The sequence below is a fragment of the Rhinoraja longicauda genome, chromosome 9, assembly GCF_053455715.1.
Source record: "Rhinoraja longicauda isolate Sanriku21f chromosome 9, sRhiLon1.1, whole genome shotgun sequence".
Taxonomy (NCBI): domain Eukaryota; kingdom Metazoa; phylum Chordata; class Chondrichthyes; order Rajiformes; family Arhynchobatidae; genus Rhinoraja; species Rhinoraja longicauda.
The window spans coordinates 52,933,627-52,950,306 of NC_135961.1; the positions used below are offsets into that span (position 1 = coordinate 52,933,627).

General features: G+C 46.8%; 1 protein-coding gene across 1 annotated transcript; it reads right to left on the reverse strand.

The window, feature by feature from the left end:
• Positions 1-558: 558 nt before the first annotated feature.
• LOC144596743 (uncharacterized) lies at positions 559-15,743 on the reverse strand. The gene is made up of 3 exons (XM_078405488.1): positions 15,605-15,743; positions 8,998-9,491; positions 559-3,809 (listed from the first exon to the last, which is right to left on the reverse strand). Exons 2-3 carry the CDS (start codon positions 9,482-9,484, stop codon positions 3,331-3,333), a joined length of 966 nt encoding a protein of 321 aa, XP_078261614.1. The 5' UTR covers positions 9,485-9,491; positions 15,605-15,743; the 3' UTR covers positions 559-3,330.
• Between the last annotated feature and the right edge of the window lie 937 nt (positions 15,744-16,680).

Here is a 16,680-nt window from a genome sequence, read left to right on the forward strand (position 1 = left end):
TGTGGGTTAGTCACTCACCACTGGATACTCAGCCAGTACCTGCTTCTGTACCCACAGTATTTCTAATTCAGGTTGAATTGTGTGTCTGGTTAGTGGTGACCCTGCAGGGTTGATGATGTGGGACATGGTGATGGTGATGCTTTTGAATGTCAAGGGTAGGTAGTCACAATCTCTCTCTGGAAGTAGTCATTGCCAGTGTTCTTTTGGTGAAAATGTTGCTTGCCATTCATCAGCCCATGCCCGAGTGTTGTCCAAAGCATGTGCTACTTCATTTGCAGTTAAGGTGTTGTCATTACAGCATCCAATTTGTACTGCTCGATTCCAGAGACAGAATCGTGATGTTAATTCAGTCGTGAATCTCGACTAGTACAGCTGGGGAACTAATCTCTTCATCATATGGGAGAGGCGACCTCTCTCGGGCAGATGAGCATGTGGCTGTATTTGTACCAGAGGGCAGCTTTGGGCAGCAGTGGTTCAGCCCGGGTCTCTGGGGGTGCAACTGGATTCCACCACTCACATACCATTCACCCACAGCTCACGGGGAATCAAACATCGCCCAAACACATGACACAATGACAATTATTCCAGCATTCTTTATTGAACGTGTAACATAAGGTGCAGAAACATGTGCAATGAAAACCAATCTCTTTTTCTACAAATAGATGCAATGAAACAAATCAGTGATGAGTAAAATGTACACTAGTTGTCGGAAGATTACTATCCTCGGACTTTAAATCTCAGCCACAAAGTGTTTGGGGAGGTGTCCCTTGTTGTTAATTGTGGGGATAAGATTGACACTGGTGGCCAGTAAGCCCTGATCAAACATGAAGCTGTTTGTGGTATCAGAGTCACTTGAACTAACTTAGTACATTTACCAGACTAACCTGTTAGCCCTGGGATTGTTGGTCTTTGGCCAACACTAATGGCTGTTATTGAAGCAGGTTAGACTGTGACACATCGCTTCTTAACACAAGTCAACAACATCAAGGTCAGAGAATAAATCTATAAAGATATAAAAAGTTGTCATTTATGTTCAGTACCTCTTTAACTGGCTCATGTCTCCAACAACTGGCAACCATGCATTGTAATAAAAATATAATCCTTTTACAATCATTTTGAGTTTTGTATATTCAACAACATAAACACCTTTCCCTCCACCAATCTTTGGTCGTCACCGCACCTGGCGATGCCAAAGTGAAACTCTCTCATAGCGAGACTGGTCCACAAAACAGATCTAAACCCACAGATCCTGTTTAACTTGGAATGTGCGGCCTTAAAAGACTATACAATTGAGCAAGTAAAATTACAATTCAATATTTAACACATCAAAAATGTCCCATGGTAATTTGCACAAGCGATTATCCAGTAATATATTTGCCACCGAGCAACCGAAGGAAAATTAAAAAAGGGCAAAGGGGGTGGTGGGGGGGGGGGGGGGGGGGGTTGAGATGAGGTGTGGGGAGGAGGCAGTCGAGGATGCAGGAATCAATGCTGGAATGTCGGCCCATTTAAAGAGAGCTTCACTGAGTTCCTGCCTTTGCTCCCATTTGGGGTCGAACTTTGGACCTATCAGCCCGCAATCTCTGCTTAAAACAAGGACCTGAATTTTGATAGCAACCTGCCATGGGCTCAGGTTGTGTGACACTCTTTGCACCGAGGGAAGTTCTGAACTGTGGTGCCTGTTGGACTGCAGGCAGCAGGAGAGCTCCTGTGCACACAGCAAGCTCCCGCACTGTGATAGGCAACAGGGGGCATGGGGTTCTCATGGTGGGGAGGGCTGAGTGTGTCCTCCTGCAGCTCGGGGTTCACTGGGAAACTGGATTCACATTAGCCCCTCTGCCCTGCCATTGGTCCTAGGTTGAAGTAGTGATGGGGTCCGAGAGTAAGGAATCAGACCCTGAATTCACCTGCCTGTGATTAAATGGTGCAGACACTGATTTAATTTCTCATTGCCATTCTAGTGGCCATCAGGTGTGGCTGGAAGGGGGTAAAATCAGGGCAGTCACTGCCTGCTGTTCCATCAGAGGGAAGGGACATGGGGAGTTATGTCAGTCCAGCACCCATCCTTTCATGCTCCCTAGACGCACTGCAGGTGGCAGGGCTAGGTTGGTGAATGTGAATGATGGGAGTCCATAGTGCACCAGGCACTAGCATCCAGACCAGGGATTAGAAGCCATCTCTGGCATCTCAGTCCAGCAATACTCTTGCAACATTGAGAGGAATCTCCAAAGAATAGACCAAGTGCTGGTAAATGGGATTACTATAGATGGGTGCGTGATGATCAGTGTAGGCATGGTGGGCCGAAGGGCCTATTTCTGTGCTATGTAATTCTATGAGTGTGGGCAAGCAAAATAATCCCAGGTCCCCGAGAGGAGGAATCATTGACAGTGAGATGAACATTGAAGGATGGGGAAGCTGCTTTTCATCACTCAATGGCTGTGGGTAGTGAAAGATCCAGGTCTCACCTTCCGATGGCCTGTTCTTCAGCTGTAACCAGACACCGATAATTCAACTCCCCTGTCGTGACAAATCTTTTCTCTCGGGCTGAAGCTTGACTAACCCTGTGATGGTTCTGGAAAGGTTGGTGAAGGTTGGTGGGTGAACAAAGCTAACTGCAGATTTAATGGTGCACTTGGCTGCATTCAGCTTCCAGAAGCCCTACCGACTCAGTCTGAACTCTGTAGCCAATGCTACAGGGGCATTGTCAGGGGCTTGCCTGGAACACTGCAAAAACCCAGCAGTAGGTGGACCTGATTGCCTCAAGGCCATCTGCTCCTTTCTTGCAGCTATCTGCAGTGAGACTCTGCACATGGCATTGTCCCAACCCATTGCATTAACACATCCAATGGAGTTTCCCAACATTGAAGGAGTCCATTTGGCCCCCTGGGTAGGCTCCAGCCTTTTGGAGCTCCAGATCATTTGATTATATTGAAAGTGGAGAGAGAAAAATATTTCTAAAATTGAGGGATTGAAGGTTGCGGGGAACTGGCACAGAAGAATTGAGACCAGCAAAGATCAGCTGTAATTATATTGAATGATGGGGCAGGCTTGAGGGGCTGAGCGGCCTACTGCTGCTCTGATTTTCTTGTGTCCATACTGATCTCTGCCACACCCTCAGCTTGTCTATCGCAGCCCTGGAAGATTTTCTCTTTTTTGCCAAATATTTCTCTTTTGAAATTTAGTGAATTAGTTCCCGCAAATCTGACAGTGTAAGAACTGCTCCTGGTTTCACCCCACTGGGACTCACCACCTTTCTTACTCCACACCCATCGGTTGATGAAGAGACAGCGGGTGGTGGTGGTGGGATTGGCCGAAGCTGAGCCATCAGCTTCACTTCCTGTCTATTTGGGATTGGATTGCTCTCAGTTTTGTGGCTACAATCTGGACTTCTACATTGCAGGTCAACAACTCATTGTGTGAGTTTGGCTGCTGGATGGCTTTCAAAGTGTCCTCAATCACATCCTTAAAGGGCTCCAGGCTGTAAATATCCACACTGCTCTGATACAACACATTCACAAGCCCTTGGAGACCAGAGAGATAGTTGTAACAGAACTTAAGTTTGGTCTTGGTGTCATTCAAGGCTCCAACCACCATCTGCATTTTTTCCACCTCAATCTCCGTCTGGGCTAAGTTGTCCTTCAACATTTTGATTTCCTTGCTATTCTCCAGGATCTGACTGTTGCCTTTCGTCATTTCCTCTTCCTTCTCCTTGACGGTGTCCTTGAGTTTATTCAACTGCTTCTCGACCTCCTTCAACAGTTTTCTCGTGCTCTTCAGCTCTTTGTTGTAGTCGACAGTCATGGGGATCCCTGGAAGGGGAGAGGCAAGTCAGAGGCAGGTTGGTTATCGGTAAAGAAACATAAATTTCAGCCATGTGTTTGTGATGTCTGCTGTGGGGGCTGGGATTCACAGGACAACCCAAATACCTTAACTTGGAAAATTAATTCACAATAAGAATGGCTCTGAATAGAATATCCTGAGCCTAATGCCTCTCGATCCCTTCTTTGCAAAGTCTGGGTAACCATCAATAAACTTTAGAGCACAGCACAGAAATTGGTCATTTTGCCGACTACATCCACGCCAACTTTTTTGTGCATCTACACTAATCCAATTTACCCGTGTAAAATGGTCAAAATGTTCCTTAAATCCATTGATTGTATCTGATCCCACTTGCTTCCTATGGGCAGCAGATCCCAGATATCAAGCACTCTGCATGTAAAAACCCCTACCCATCAGACCCCCGTTAAAAATCCTTCATCTCAACTTGAATCTCCACTCCAGGAAAAATGACCCCAGCCTATCCAATCTCTCCCCATAACTAAAGTCTTCCAATCCAGGCAACACCCTGGTGGGATGTGTAGGAAGGAACTGCAGATGCTGGTTTGCACCAAAGATAGACACAAATTGCTGGAGTAACTCAGCGGGACAGGCAGCATCTCTGGATAGGTGATGTTTTGGGTTGAGACCCTTCTTCAGACTAGCAGTCAGGGGAAAGGGAGACACAGATATAAGGAAGGGTAAGGTGTGAAAATGAGACATCAAAGGGGATGGGGCTCAAGGAAAATGTAGAATAGATCATTGTTAGCTAGGTAAAGGTGACAACGAAGCATATAGAATTAAACTTTCATCAGGGGGACAGTCAGACTGGTTGGAAAACTAGGATGGGGGAGGAATGGAGAGAGAGGGAAAGCAAAGGTTACTTGAAGTTAGAGAAATCAATATTATGCCTCTGGGGTGTAAGCTGCCCAAGTGAAATACGAGGTGCTGTTCCTCCAATTTGCGCTGGGCCTCACTCTGACAGTGGAGGAGGCCCAGGACAGAAAGGTCAGTATGGGATTGGGAGGGGGAGTTAGAGTGTTTAGCAATCGGGAGAACAGGTAGGTTTAGGTGGACTGAGCAAACGCTAGTGAGTCTTTGCTTTCTCCCCAGTGCAACCTCATCCTTTCTATAGTGTGGCGGGCAGAGATGACAGAGATTTTTCACAAATTACTGGTGAACCTGGAGAACAGTGTACTGAAACCAACCAGACCTATTCAGTCACACGTTCCTTTAAAGTGTTCCCTGTGTCATTTGGTACACTGGTACAGGTAGACACACTCCCCCAGTGACTGTGGGCAACTGGTACAGGTAGACACAATCCCTCAGTGACTGTGGTACACTGGTACAGGTAGACACACCGGCCCAATGACTGTGGAACTCTGGTACAGATAGACAAGGCGCATTTGGATAGCAGTAAAAGGAATGGTCCAAGTCAGCATGGATTTATGAAGGGGAAATCCTGCTTGGCTAATCTTCTGGAATGTTTTGAGGATGTGACAAGTAAAATGGATGAAGGAGAGCCAGTGGACGTAGTGTATCTGGACTTTTAGAAAGCCTTTGATCAGGTCCTACATGGGAGATTAGTGGGCAAAATTAGAGCACATGGTATTGGGGGTAGGTGTATTGACATGGATAGACAGTTGTTTGGCAGACAGGAAGCAAAGAGTAGGAATAAACAGGTCCTTTTCAGAATGGCAGGCAGTGGCGAGTGGAGTGCCACAAGGCTTGGTGCTGGGGCCGCAACTATTTACAATATATACTAATGATTTGAATGATGGGATTAAAAGTAACACTAGCAAATTTGCAGATGACACAAAGCTGGGTGGCAGTGTGAACTGCAAAGAGGATGGTAGGAGGTTGCAGGGTGACTTGGACAGGTTGAGTGAGTGGGCAGATGCATGGCAAATGCAATATAATGTAGATAAATGTGAGGTTATCCACTTTGGCGGCAAAAACAAGGAGGCAGATTATTATCTCAATGGTGTTAGATTAGGAAAAAGGGAAATGCAACGAGACCTAGGTGTCCTTGTACACCAGTCACTGAAAGTAAACATGCAGGTACAGCAGGCAGTGAAGAAAGCTAATGGCATGTTGGCCTTCATAACAAGAGGATTTGAGTATAGGAGTAAAGAGGTCCTTTTGCAGTTGTACAAGGCCCTGGTGAGACCCCATCTGGAGTACTGTGTGCAGTTTTGGTCTCCTAATATGAGGAAGGACATCCTTGCTATTGAGGCAGTGCAGCGTAGGTTCACGAGGTTAATCCCCGGGATGGTGGGACTGTCATATAAGGAAAGATTGGAAAGACTGGGCTTGTATTCACTGGAATTTAAAAGGATGAGAGGGGATCTTATAGGAATGTATAAAATGATAAAAGGACTGGAGAAGCTAGATGCAGGAAAAATGTTCCCAATGTTGGGGGAGTCCCGAACCAGGGGCCACAGTCTTAGAATAAAGGGGAGGCCATTTAAAACTGAGATGAGAAAAAACCTTTTCACCCAGAGAGTAGTGAATTTGTGGAATTCTCTGCCACAGAAGGTAGTAGAGGCCAATTCACTGTATGAATTTAAAAGAGTTAGATAGAGCTGGAGGGGCTAGCGGAATCAAGGGATATGGGGAGAAGGCAGGCATAATTTACTGATTGTGGATGATCAGCCATGATCACAATGAATGGCGGTGCTGGCTCAAAGGGCCAAATGGCCTCCTCCTGCACCTATTTCCTATGTTATTTTAATCCCCCAGTGACTATATCAATAGTCAATAGTTAATAGTGTCAATAGTCAATAGTGCTTTATTTGTCAGTGAAATGTTTTTTGCATATATTACACATGCAGCTTCTGACAATATTGGCACCATTATTCAACGACCTAAGTCCGGTCAGCCAACGCGCTCGATGTACTGGAGCAGTCCACGCAAACTAATGTCACTCTCTTCTCCTCGTCCGGCCATCTTTGTGTCCCGGGGGCACCTCCTGCAGCCCATTTGAAGGCAACCTACCTGAATGCGCTGGAGGCATTATCCCAGTTGACCCTCCTACCGATCCTTGCACCTTGCGCCCAAAATCTCCAGCTCCGTCCCGGTTAAGCCGCCTGCACAGCCTTCGGGTGAGTGCCTGATCCCATCGACCGGTGAGACTTCAGGTGAGGTCCCACTGACCACGATGTCCCACTGGCCCCCAAGCCTTTGCCGACCGACGAGCCTCTGGACAGTTCCAGGTTCCGCTGGACACCGTGGTGGGACCTCCAAGGTCGGTCTATGGTGGCCGAGTCAGGCCTGCTTGCCAGGAGCATCCTGGCCCGCTGCTTGCCGGGAACCATTGCAGTCCTTGAAGTGTGCATACACCCCACAATGCTGTTCGGGAAGAATGCCAGGAGTTTGACCCTGTGATGTAACTTGCCACCTATGACTGGATATTGTCCATGTCTTGCTTCATTTGGTTGTGGACTGCTTCGTTATCTGAGGAGTCACAAATGGTAGAATGGACAAGAAGATCCCGGATGCACAGTTCTGCCTGACCTGCTGTGCATTTCCAAGACTTACTGTTTTTATTGCCGATTCCATCTCCCGTAGTGTTTTTGACAATCAGGTTACAAACACCCCTGTGTCAAGATGTGTAGGAAGGAACTGCAGATGCTGGTTTACACTAAAGAGAGACATAAAATGCTGGAGTAACTCAGCGGATCAGGCAACATCTCTGGAGAAAAGGAATTGGTAACATTTCAGGTCAAGACCCTTCTTCAGAATGAGAGTCAGAGGAGAGGGAAACTAAAGGATGATAAGGTTCAGCACAAATCTCCTCTGACTCTCAGTCTGAAGATGGGTCTCGACCCGAAACTTCACCTTTCAAGTGGTCCTTTTAAGTTGGCCTGCTGCAGGTAAATGTTACACCCATGGTAAGCTGGCACAACGTGGACTAGTACAGGTAGAAACCAGGCCCCCTGTGCCCAAGGTTGTTTGCTACAGATAGACGCGCAGCCCCATCCAACTCTGGCAGGTTCTGCAGTTGGCAAGAGTCTTCTGTGGACAACCCCTTATGTCCTACCTGTCGTTGTCGTTCTCAGCAGGCCCTGAGGAAACCTGTGCACTCTCCAGCTGGGGTCACTGGGTGAGTCTTCCACAACTACTTTCCCAGTGTTGTGGCCATCTGAGTGACAAACAACATCCATCAGATACTGAGAATGATCCACATCAAGAGCACAGGCACCCAGAGCCCAGAGGTTAGCTGGAGTGAAAAGCAAGATCCCAGAAAATGAAGCACCATTGCCCACACCAGCAGTAGCCACCCGTTGCCTTTAGTTGCCTTTCCTTGTTGCTCATAGCCGAGTTTTCATGCAGTTTAACCCCAAGGCCACCCCGGTGGAATAGGTTGACAGCCAAAACACTGCCAAAGCAATCTCACCGACTGATGGGGGAAATGGAACTAAAGTAAGCCAGGCTCACAGGCCTTTCTGCCCACAGTGATGTGACGTATATGTGGCTTGTGTTTACTGCTGTAAAAAAGTACGGCAGACACGGTGGCGCAGCGGCAGAGTTGCTGCCTTGCAGCGGTAGAGACCCGTACAATCCTGACTGCAGATGCTTGTCTGTACGGAGTTTATATGTTCTCCCCATGACCTGCGTGGATTTTCTCCGGGTACGGGTTTGAAGGTTAATTGGTTTGGTATAGTTGTCCCTAGTGTGTGAAGATACCGTTGGTTTGCGGGGATCGCAGGTCGTCGTGGACTTGGTGGGCCGAAGGACCTGGTTCTGTGCTGTATCTCTAAACTAAACTAAACTAAACTAAACTAAACTAAACTAAACTAAACTAAACATGGATTCACAGCAAAACTCCACACACAGCCACATGGCGAGGACCATTTCTAGTGTTCTAGAGAAAGCAGTTGATGTAAAGACATGGATCTGGCATACTGTTGCTGGCTGAAAAAGCATGGTAGGATCTTCCTACATATGCCCGAGAGGAGCGCAGTCTGTGAAAGAAACTGCCTCCTCTGAAACCCCTCCATTTCTTTCAACCTCCTCCTTGGAAGGTCGCATGAGATATTTGTGGGAATAATGTGGCCACCGCCTGCATCCTTGCACGTTGATTTGGACACTTAGTGATTGGGGCCAGGGCATTTACCTCACCTTACAACCCTATGGATCTGTGTGCCTGTATCAATCAGCAGGCTGAGCACCTCTTACCAACACAAGGAGCGAGCAGTATCAGGCCGATCCCCATGTCCCTGCCAGTTGTCTTCTCTCCTTTCCTCACTTCAGCGGCGTTCACGGCGTTCTCTGTATGCTGCAGGGACATTCTGGCGGCCTGGAGCTGGTCATTGACCTGGAACCTCTGGTTCTCCAATAACATCATCTTGTACTCCTTGGCCTGCAGGCTCTCCTTCAGGTTTTTCCTTTTCACCTTGACCTCGTCGAAGTCCTGGGCCAGCTGCAGGGTGTCCTTCATCAGCGACTCAATAAAGCTCCCGGCCTCCTCCTCAGCCTTGGACATCTCCTTGTGGGCAGTCTCCAGCATTGCCGTGATCTGGGGACATTCCGACTCCTTGAGATCCCTGTACCCAAAGGTGTTGACGCATTTGGCAAAGTTGAGGATAGCGGAGAGCCCCCCCTGAAAATGGGGCAGGGTCACATCTTTGAACTTCTTCTCGTACAGTTCACACTCGTTGCTCATGGCTGCTCTGGAGAAGCAGAATAAAGCAAAAGATTTGTCAGTGACTGAGTGGTAGATAACATCACTTTCTCCCAGTTCTGTCAACTTCACCATTAAAGGATTTACTACTCGCGTCTCACAAATCCAATCAAATGCCTCTAATGGGGCTAAATACTTTATACTCAGCCTTCCTGCACCATGGGAAATCAGATCAGAATGGTTGAGTAATGACAATTTGCTTTTAAGGATTGAGACTTTGGAGATATTTGTTAGTTATTGTAAATCCCATTACATCAGCTGATGGGCTGATGAATTGCCCGGAGTCCTGCCTTCGGCCCCACTCATTCCTCAGTAGCAGCCAGACATCTAATTGACCCATGATTAATAGGCACTCTCGAACCCTCCAGCTCTACCTTGCTTTTCCGGTATCTAGAATGTTCTTCATCCACCCATCCAACCAATGACACTGATCCATGACTAATCCTCTAATCCCGACATTCAGGCCAAAGACCCTGGGAGAGGGGGCCTCAAACCGAGTACCATCAGCTCAGTCTTTCAGTTCCATTTGGTATTATATCAGCATCCAGAATGACATTGAATGGGGCGGAATATCACAGAAATGATATGAAATAATATGGTAGACCCAAAATGCTGGAGTAACTCATTGGGTCAGGCAGCATCTCTGGTGGGAAGGAAAAGGTGATGTTTCGGGTTGAGACCCTTCTTCAGACATCAGTCTGAAGAAGGTCTCGACCCGAAACGTCACCCATTCCTTCTCTCCAGACATGCTGTCTGACCTGCTGAGTTACTCCAGGATTTTGTGTCTACCTTCATTTTAAACCAGCATCTGCAGTTTTCTTTCCTAAACATTGAAATAAATAATATGGACTGGATTGGAATAACACAGAATGGCATGGAATAGCAAAAACTAACACGGAAAGGCATAGAATAACACAGAATGGCAGGGAATGGCATAGAATAACATGGAATAGCTTGAAATGGTATGGAATGACATGCAATGGCATGGAATTACATGGAATGGCATTTAAAAGCTTTTAGATAGGCATGTGGAAGTGCAGGGATTAGAGGAATATGGATCATGTACAGGTAGGCAGATTAGAGCACTTTAACTTGGCATCATGTTCAGCAAATTAACCTTTTGAGAATCCTGCACCAGCAATCCCAACTCCCTTTGCACCTCCGACTTCTGAATCTTCTCCCCATTTAGAAAATAATCTACACCTTTATTCCTGCTACCAAAATGCATGACCGCACAATTTGCTACACTGTATTCCATCTGCCACTTCTTTGCCCACTCTCCAATTGATCGAAGTCCTTCGACAGACTCCCTGCTTCCTCTAAACTAACTGCCCCACGACCTATCTTTGTATCGTCTGCAAACTTGGCAACAAAGCCGTCAGTTCCAACATCCAAATCATTGATATACAACATGGAGAGTAGCAGCCCCAACACTGACCCCCTGCAGAACCCCACTAGATACTGGCAGTCAACCAGAAGAGCCCTCTAAATTCCCTCTCTTTGCCTTCTGCCATTTAGCTAATCATCGATCCATGCGAGTATCTTCCTTCTAATACCATGGGGTCTCACCTTGTTTAGCAGTCTTTGTGTCTTTCTCAGCAAGAGTGCAACCTCTGCTGAGCAGATCAATCACTACATGCATCTGTCCTGCCTTGTGCTGCATGGAGAATCTCTACATCTGATCTGGTCTCCAGCCCAGCCCCTAACCACACAGTCCTTCAGTGAAACACCTTGCCTGCACCTTCAATGCAGCAGGAGTAAGTTTCACATGTTCCCTGTTCGCCTCTGAAGTAGTTTCACCTGAATTTCTATTTACATTCGGAGAGGTGGCCTTTGATTCTCAGAACTTGTTCTGATCTTCTCACAAGTGGAGGCCACTCGGAGAAACGACAGGTGAGATGTGTTTGGGGGGAGCAGAAAAAGATCAAACAACCCATGGAGCATACAAGAATTCCTTGCTAGCGGGAGGGAATATGTCACAAACCCCTCTTTTGAAGGTGGAGCATGAATCAAATAACTTTGGCATGGATACAAAAGCAGAGTTGCCTGGAGTGGAGCGTGCAGTAGCAATGCTGTCCACTAGGTTCTGACTTGAACCGGCGCTGCCAGAGACTGGCTCTTGCAATGCAGAGCTCCGCCACAGCGCCACTCTGAAACCGCTCTACAGAGCGTCTCATCAAAGCACCGCCCGCAGCACTTATGTAACATCAAACTCTGATTATTGACAGCCCTCGCTTTGAGAGCACACGTCTGCCATTTCACGCGCTTGTGCTTTGGCAGATGAAATAATTGAACAAACTCAGAGGTAAAATGCCCACTTAACAGAGTTTGATTAGACCAAGCCTCCCATAACTCCCTCACCCCCCTCCCAACTCCCTCTCCCTTCCCCCAACGCCCTTCCATCCACTCCCACTTTGACTGTCCATCCCCTATTGATCCTACTTTTCCACACTTTCCTTTCCTCCTTCTTTCTTTGCACTATCTCCCACCTTCCTTTCTTTTGGCCATCTCCCTCGCCTTCCTTGTTTGCATTTCTCTCCTTTCCCTCACTTTTTTTTCTTTCCTCTTTCTCTTCATCACTTTATTCCACCTCTCACACTCTCCCTTTCATTTTTCAACTCTCAATCTCCACCACACTTCTTTCCTATTCCCTCTCTCCTTGACATTTATCCCACTTCTTTTCCCCTTGCTTCTCTCTCACTTCTTCCTTCCCCGGCCATTCTACTACTTGTCCACCCCAATCTCCTATTTTTCCTCTCCTTCCCCATCACTCTCTCTATTCCCTCAAGATTCCATTTCCTTTTTATTTTCCTCACCCCTCTTTCTCTTTCCCTCCCCTCCTCTCACACACTTTCACATCTTTTGCCTCACTTTTTTTGTCCCCCTTCCTTACCTTGACATCCGTTATCTTCCCTATCTTGCTTCCTCCTCTCTCCCTTTCTTCTTTATCCTCTCCCGGCCCCTCTCTCCCCAGTTCTCTCCATCTCCCACTCCCCTCGCTCTCTGCCCCCTCTGTCACTCCGACCTCTCACCTCACATTCTCCCACTCTCTCTCCCTCTCACACTCTCCAGCCTATCTGTCAATCTCCCCCTCTCTCCATCCTTTCCCTCTTACCTCTTCCTTTCTCTCGTCCCTATATCCTCTCTTTCTTTCTGCCCATTTCTCCATTTCCCTTTCCAATTCTTTCATCCCTCTCCCAACTCTTTCTCAGCCTCTCGATCTCCCTTGCCCTCTCACTCTCTTTTCCTCTTCCCCCTTCCTTCCCTCTCTTCTCCCCACTCTTTCTCTCCATTTCTCTCCCTTTTTTCTCACCTCCCTCTATCTCTCCCTTTATCACCCACTCTTTCTCTCTTTTCCCTTCCACTCTCTTCCCCTCTTCTCACTCTCTCTTCTCTCTTTCACAATACAATACAATACAATACAATATATCTTTATTGTCATTGTACAGGGGTACAACGAGATTGGGAATGCCCCTCCCATACGATGCAATAATTTAATTAATTTAAACCCATCTTTTCATGCCCCCTTTCCTTCTCTCAACGCCCTCTCTTTCTTGCACACTATCTCTATCCTCTCAATCCCAATACCCCACCATCCTCTCCTTTTTGCCCCTTCCCCTCCATACCCCCTCTTCCATCCCTCTTACTCTCCCTATTCCTCCACTCCTCTTTCTTTAACACCCTCTCCTCAATATCTCCCATCCTCTTTCACGCTCTCTCACCCCTTTCTCCCTTTGCCTCCATCTCTGCCTCCAGCTTGCTTTCTCTTCCCTCCCCTGTGCCTTTTTCTCTCCCTTCCTCTCTCCCATTTTAACACGAACTCCTCTCTCCCTCTCTTTTTTCTTTCTTTCTCTCTTTCTCTCATTCTCCCTTTCTCTCCCCTCCCTCCCCTTTCTCCCTCCCTCTCTCCCTCTCTGCATCTCCATCTCTCATCCCACTCCCCTCCCCTTTTCTCTCTCTCTCCTTCTCCCTAATTCTCCTGCCCTATCTCTGTCACCCCCTACCCTCTCCCTCTCTATCTATCTCTCTCCCTGATCCTTTCCCCACCTCCCTTTCCCTCCTCGATCCTCCCCCACCTCTTTTTCCCTCCCCATCTTCGTATGTCATTCTCCCTCTTCACTTCACTACCCTTCTCTCCCCACTCTAACCCCTTCTCCTCACCCTCTCTCTTACTCCCTTTTTTCCTACTGCCTCCTCTTTCCCCCTCCTCTCTTTCCTTGCTCCCTGCCACCTTTCTCTGCCTCCTCTCTCCCACTCCCCCCTCTCCTTCTCTAACACTTCTCTCTCTTGCTTTCTCTCTCTTCTCTTCCTACCTCTATCTCATTCTGCCCACTCTCTCTCACCCTTCTCCCATATTTCTCTCTCCCATCTCTATCATCCCTCTCTTCCTCTCTCCCCACTTCTATCTTTCTCATCCTTTTTTCTTTCTCCCCTCTCAAAACTCTCTCTCTCTCTCTCTCTCTCTCTCTCTCTCTCTCTCTCTCTCTCTCTCTCTCTCTCTCTCTCTCTCTCTCTCTCTCTCTCTCTCTCTCTCTAACCGTGTCTCCCCTCTATCTCCTTACCCTTTCCTCCTTTCTCTCCATCACCTGCCTTGCCCCTTTCTCTCTCTCTCCATTTCTCTCCATCTCTCTCCTATCCCCCTGTCTCTTCCTATCTTTCTTCCCATCTCCAGCCATATGTCTGCCTCCTCTTTCTTTTACCGCCCTCCTGTCTCTGCCTGCCGGTGTTCTCTCTCTGCCTTAGGAAACTGCCCCACCCAGGTGCCATTTTGTGTGACTCCAGAACTTGAGCAGTTGAAGTCGCTCTCACAAATAAAGGGTTTACTGACAAGGTCTCTCTGTCTCAGCAACGGGTCTGTGAAAGGTCTCCCCAAAATAGAAAGTCGTGGGCTGATTCTACTTTTCAATAAAGATGCCATTGATTTTTTTTCTCTCTTTACAAGTCAGACATTTTCTTTCAACTCTGAGCCTCTTTTGTCTCTTTTTGTTTTTGAACTTAAAGAGAATAAAACTTCCTGCCTGGGATTTTCCTTTTATAAAAAAGATTCTCTTTGGTGCCGAATACCCTTTTATTCTCAAATTACACTTAGGATGCAAATTCTACATAAAGCTCTTTATGAAACAAACTTGTTTAATGGCCATTTTTGTTACCATTAAATTTACTTTCAAGATCTTTTCTCCCTTTCTGACTGCATTAAACAAAAGCCTAACAATTGTGTAGAAAATACAATTTTGCAGGTGAATCCCTATCAATATTAGATGTTTTTGATTTTAAGAGAAACAACGATTTTGTTTTCTATCTGAAGGGCAACTGAGTGAATTAATGTCCTCCTTTGCAAATGTAAAACTTTTCTCTCTCTCAGACATGTCAGTCCCTCTGAAATGCAGGGACAAAGCTCCCACTGAGGAATAAATGGGAAAGACATCTCTTTCTTAGAAGCCTTGACACAGATTTAATGTCAAATGCAAGAGGGAACTTTGCTAAGTAAAATGTAACTCCTGTTCTGAAAGTCACTCACACACACACACACACACACACACACACACACACACACAGGCACACAGAGGCATACATAAATGTACACTTATACATACAAAGTCATGTACAAACGCTAATATTCAAAGCCCTAGTATTAATTTGATCTCTCTTATATTGAAATCCAACTTCCTGCACTGTAGTGCAGCAGAGTGAGGAGATTGGAAAGAGTGCGGGCGCGGTCAGAATCAGCAAGCACTATTGCGGGCCACGAGGCTGAATCCACCCTAACTTCTCGACGTACAGAAATGGACCAAATCAACCAAAGATATCTTCCCAACCCCTGGATCGCGAACAAGTTCGACACGAATCCCGGTTCAATCCCCTCAGATCTGTCTCCCACCTCAGCAGCTTAGGTTTACTAGCCCGCCACACCTACTGTATATAATAATTTTATCGAGGATTGATTATCTGGCTCTTAGCACGTGACGAGAAGGTAAATCCCATGCAGTCCACTTCAGAAAAGCCTCTTTGGGAAGTAAAGCCAGCAGGAAACATAGCTCCAAAGATGAAGCCTCCAGCACACCCAGTCAAAGCAGTTCACAATAACCCCAAAATCCTACTCACTGATCAGTCCTGCTAGGATGCCCTTTAATTAAAATTCACTTCTGCTTCTCCTCCAGTGCAGGGTGGTCTCTCGGCTGCCAGAGAAAGGATAGATCCAAATGGTGGATGGAGGACGACTCAGTAACTTCAACCCCACAGCCAGTAACTAACAGCAAAATCTGTGCTGTAGCTGCTTTTATACCAGCCTCAGTGATGGGAGGGGCATATCTCTAACAGGCAAGTGGATGGAGAAACATTAATGTATTTAAGTCCATCCCTCCACCTACAAGTTCTTCAGACTTATTCCTACCCAAGGATGCTGGGCAAAAGGGGCTTGATGGAAGGTTCCATTGAGCCAGTGGAATAGGGACCATCCAGAGCCTTTCCTCAGATCCCCGTCATTCCGGTGACAAAGCCAGGCACCCTCCCATCCATCCCCTACAACTTGCATTCTCAATATCACCGCAGTTGCAAGCGATGGAGAATTTTGACATTCAGTGAGGATCATCCGACTTCTTATCAGCAGACAGCAGCTTCAGATTCTGCTCAATGGTGCGAAGCTGCTTATCTCTTCAGCGAAAGAAAATGTATAATGAGTTTCGGGAAGACGCTGTCCCAGTCTGCAAATTAACACACCATTGGTGATGGAGAATTGAAATGATTGGAGCAGAGAATGGTGCAGTGGAGGTGCAGAGGCAGCAGAGATTGTTGAATGTGAATATTACGACACCGCGTCTTGCTGCTGGCTTAAAGAAACGAGCAATGGACTGAATCCACATTAATGTGAAGAGAAAAGATGCTGATGTACAAATTTGCAGTCTCAGTTTATTACCAGCTTGAAGAAATTGGCATTCAATTGCAAAGAATCAAAGATTTCAAAGAAGCAAGAGTACTAAAGGTCTTGGAAAGATCAAAATGCTTCATAACTGAGCAAGGGGTAATATTCATCCAATCGCCCTGAGTAGGATGTTTGCAGAAATTTTCCATCAGGCAACAAGATTGGAACATTGATTTTCTAAAGGCATTTCCATCAACAGACCCACACCAGGTCTGTGACTGAACTCCATGGACCATCTTTACCACATCATCCAGCGATA

Bases quoted from the DNA above. Each gene is read 5' to 3' on its own strand.
- LOC144596743 (XM_078405488.1), bottom strand. From the start codon at position 9,484: ATGAGCAACGAGTGTGAACTGTACGAGAAGAAGTTCAAAGATGTGACC. The intron at 3,810-8,997 runs GTAAGAGGTGCT...CTCCCCTTCCAG, and splicing joins ACTGCTCGCTCCTTGTGTTG to GGATCCCCATGACTGTCGAC.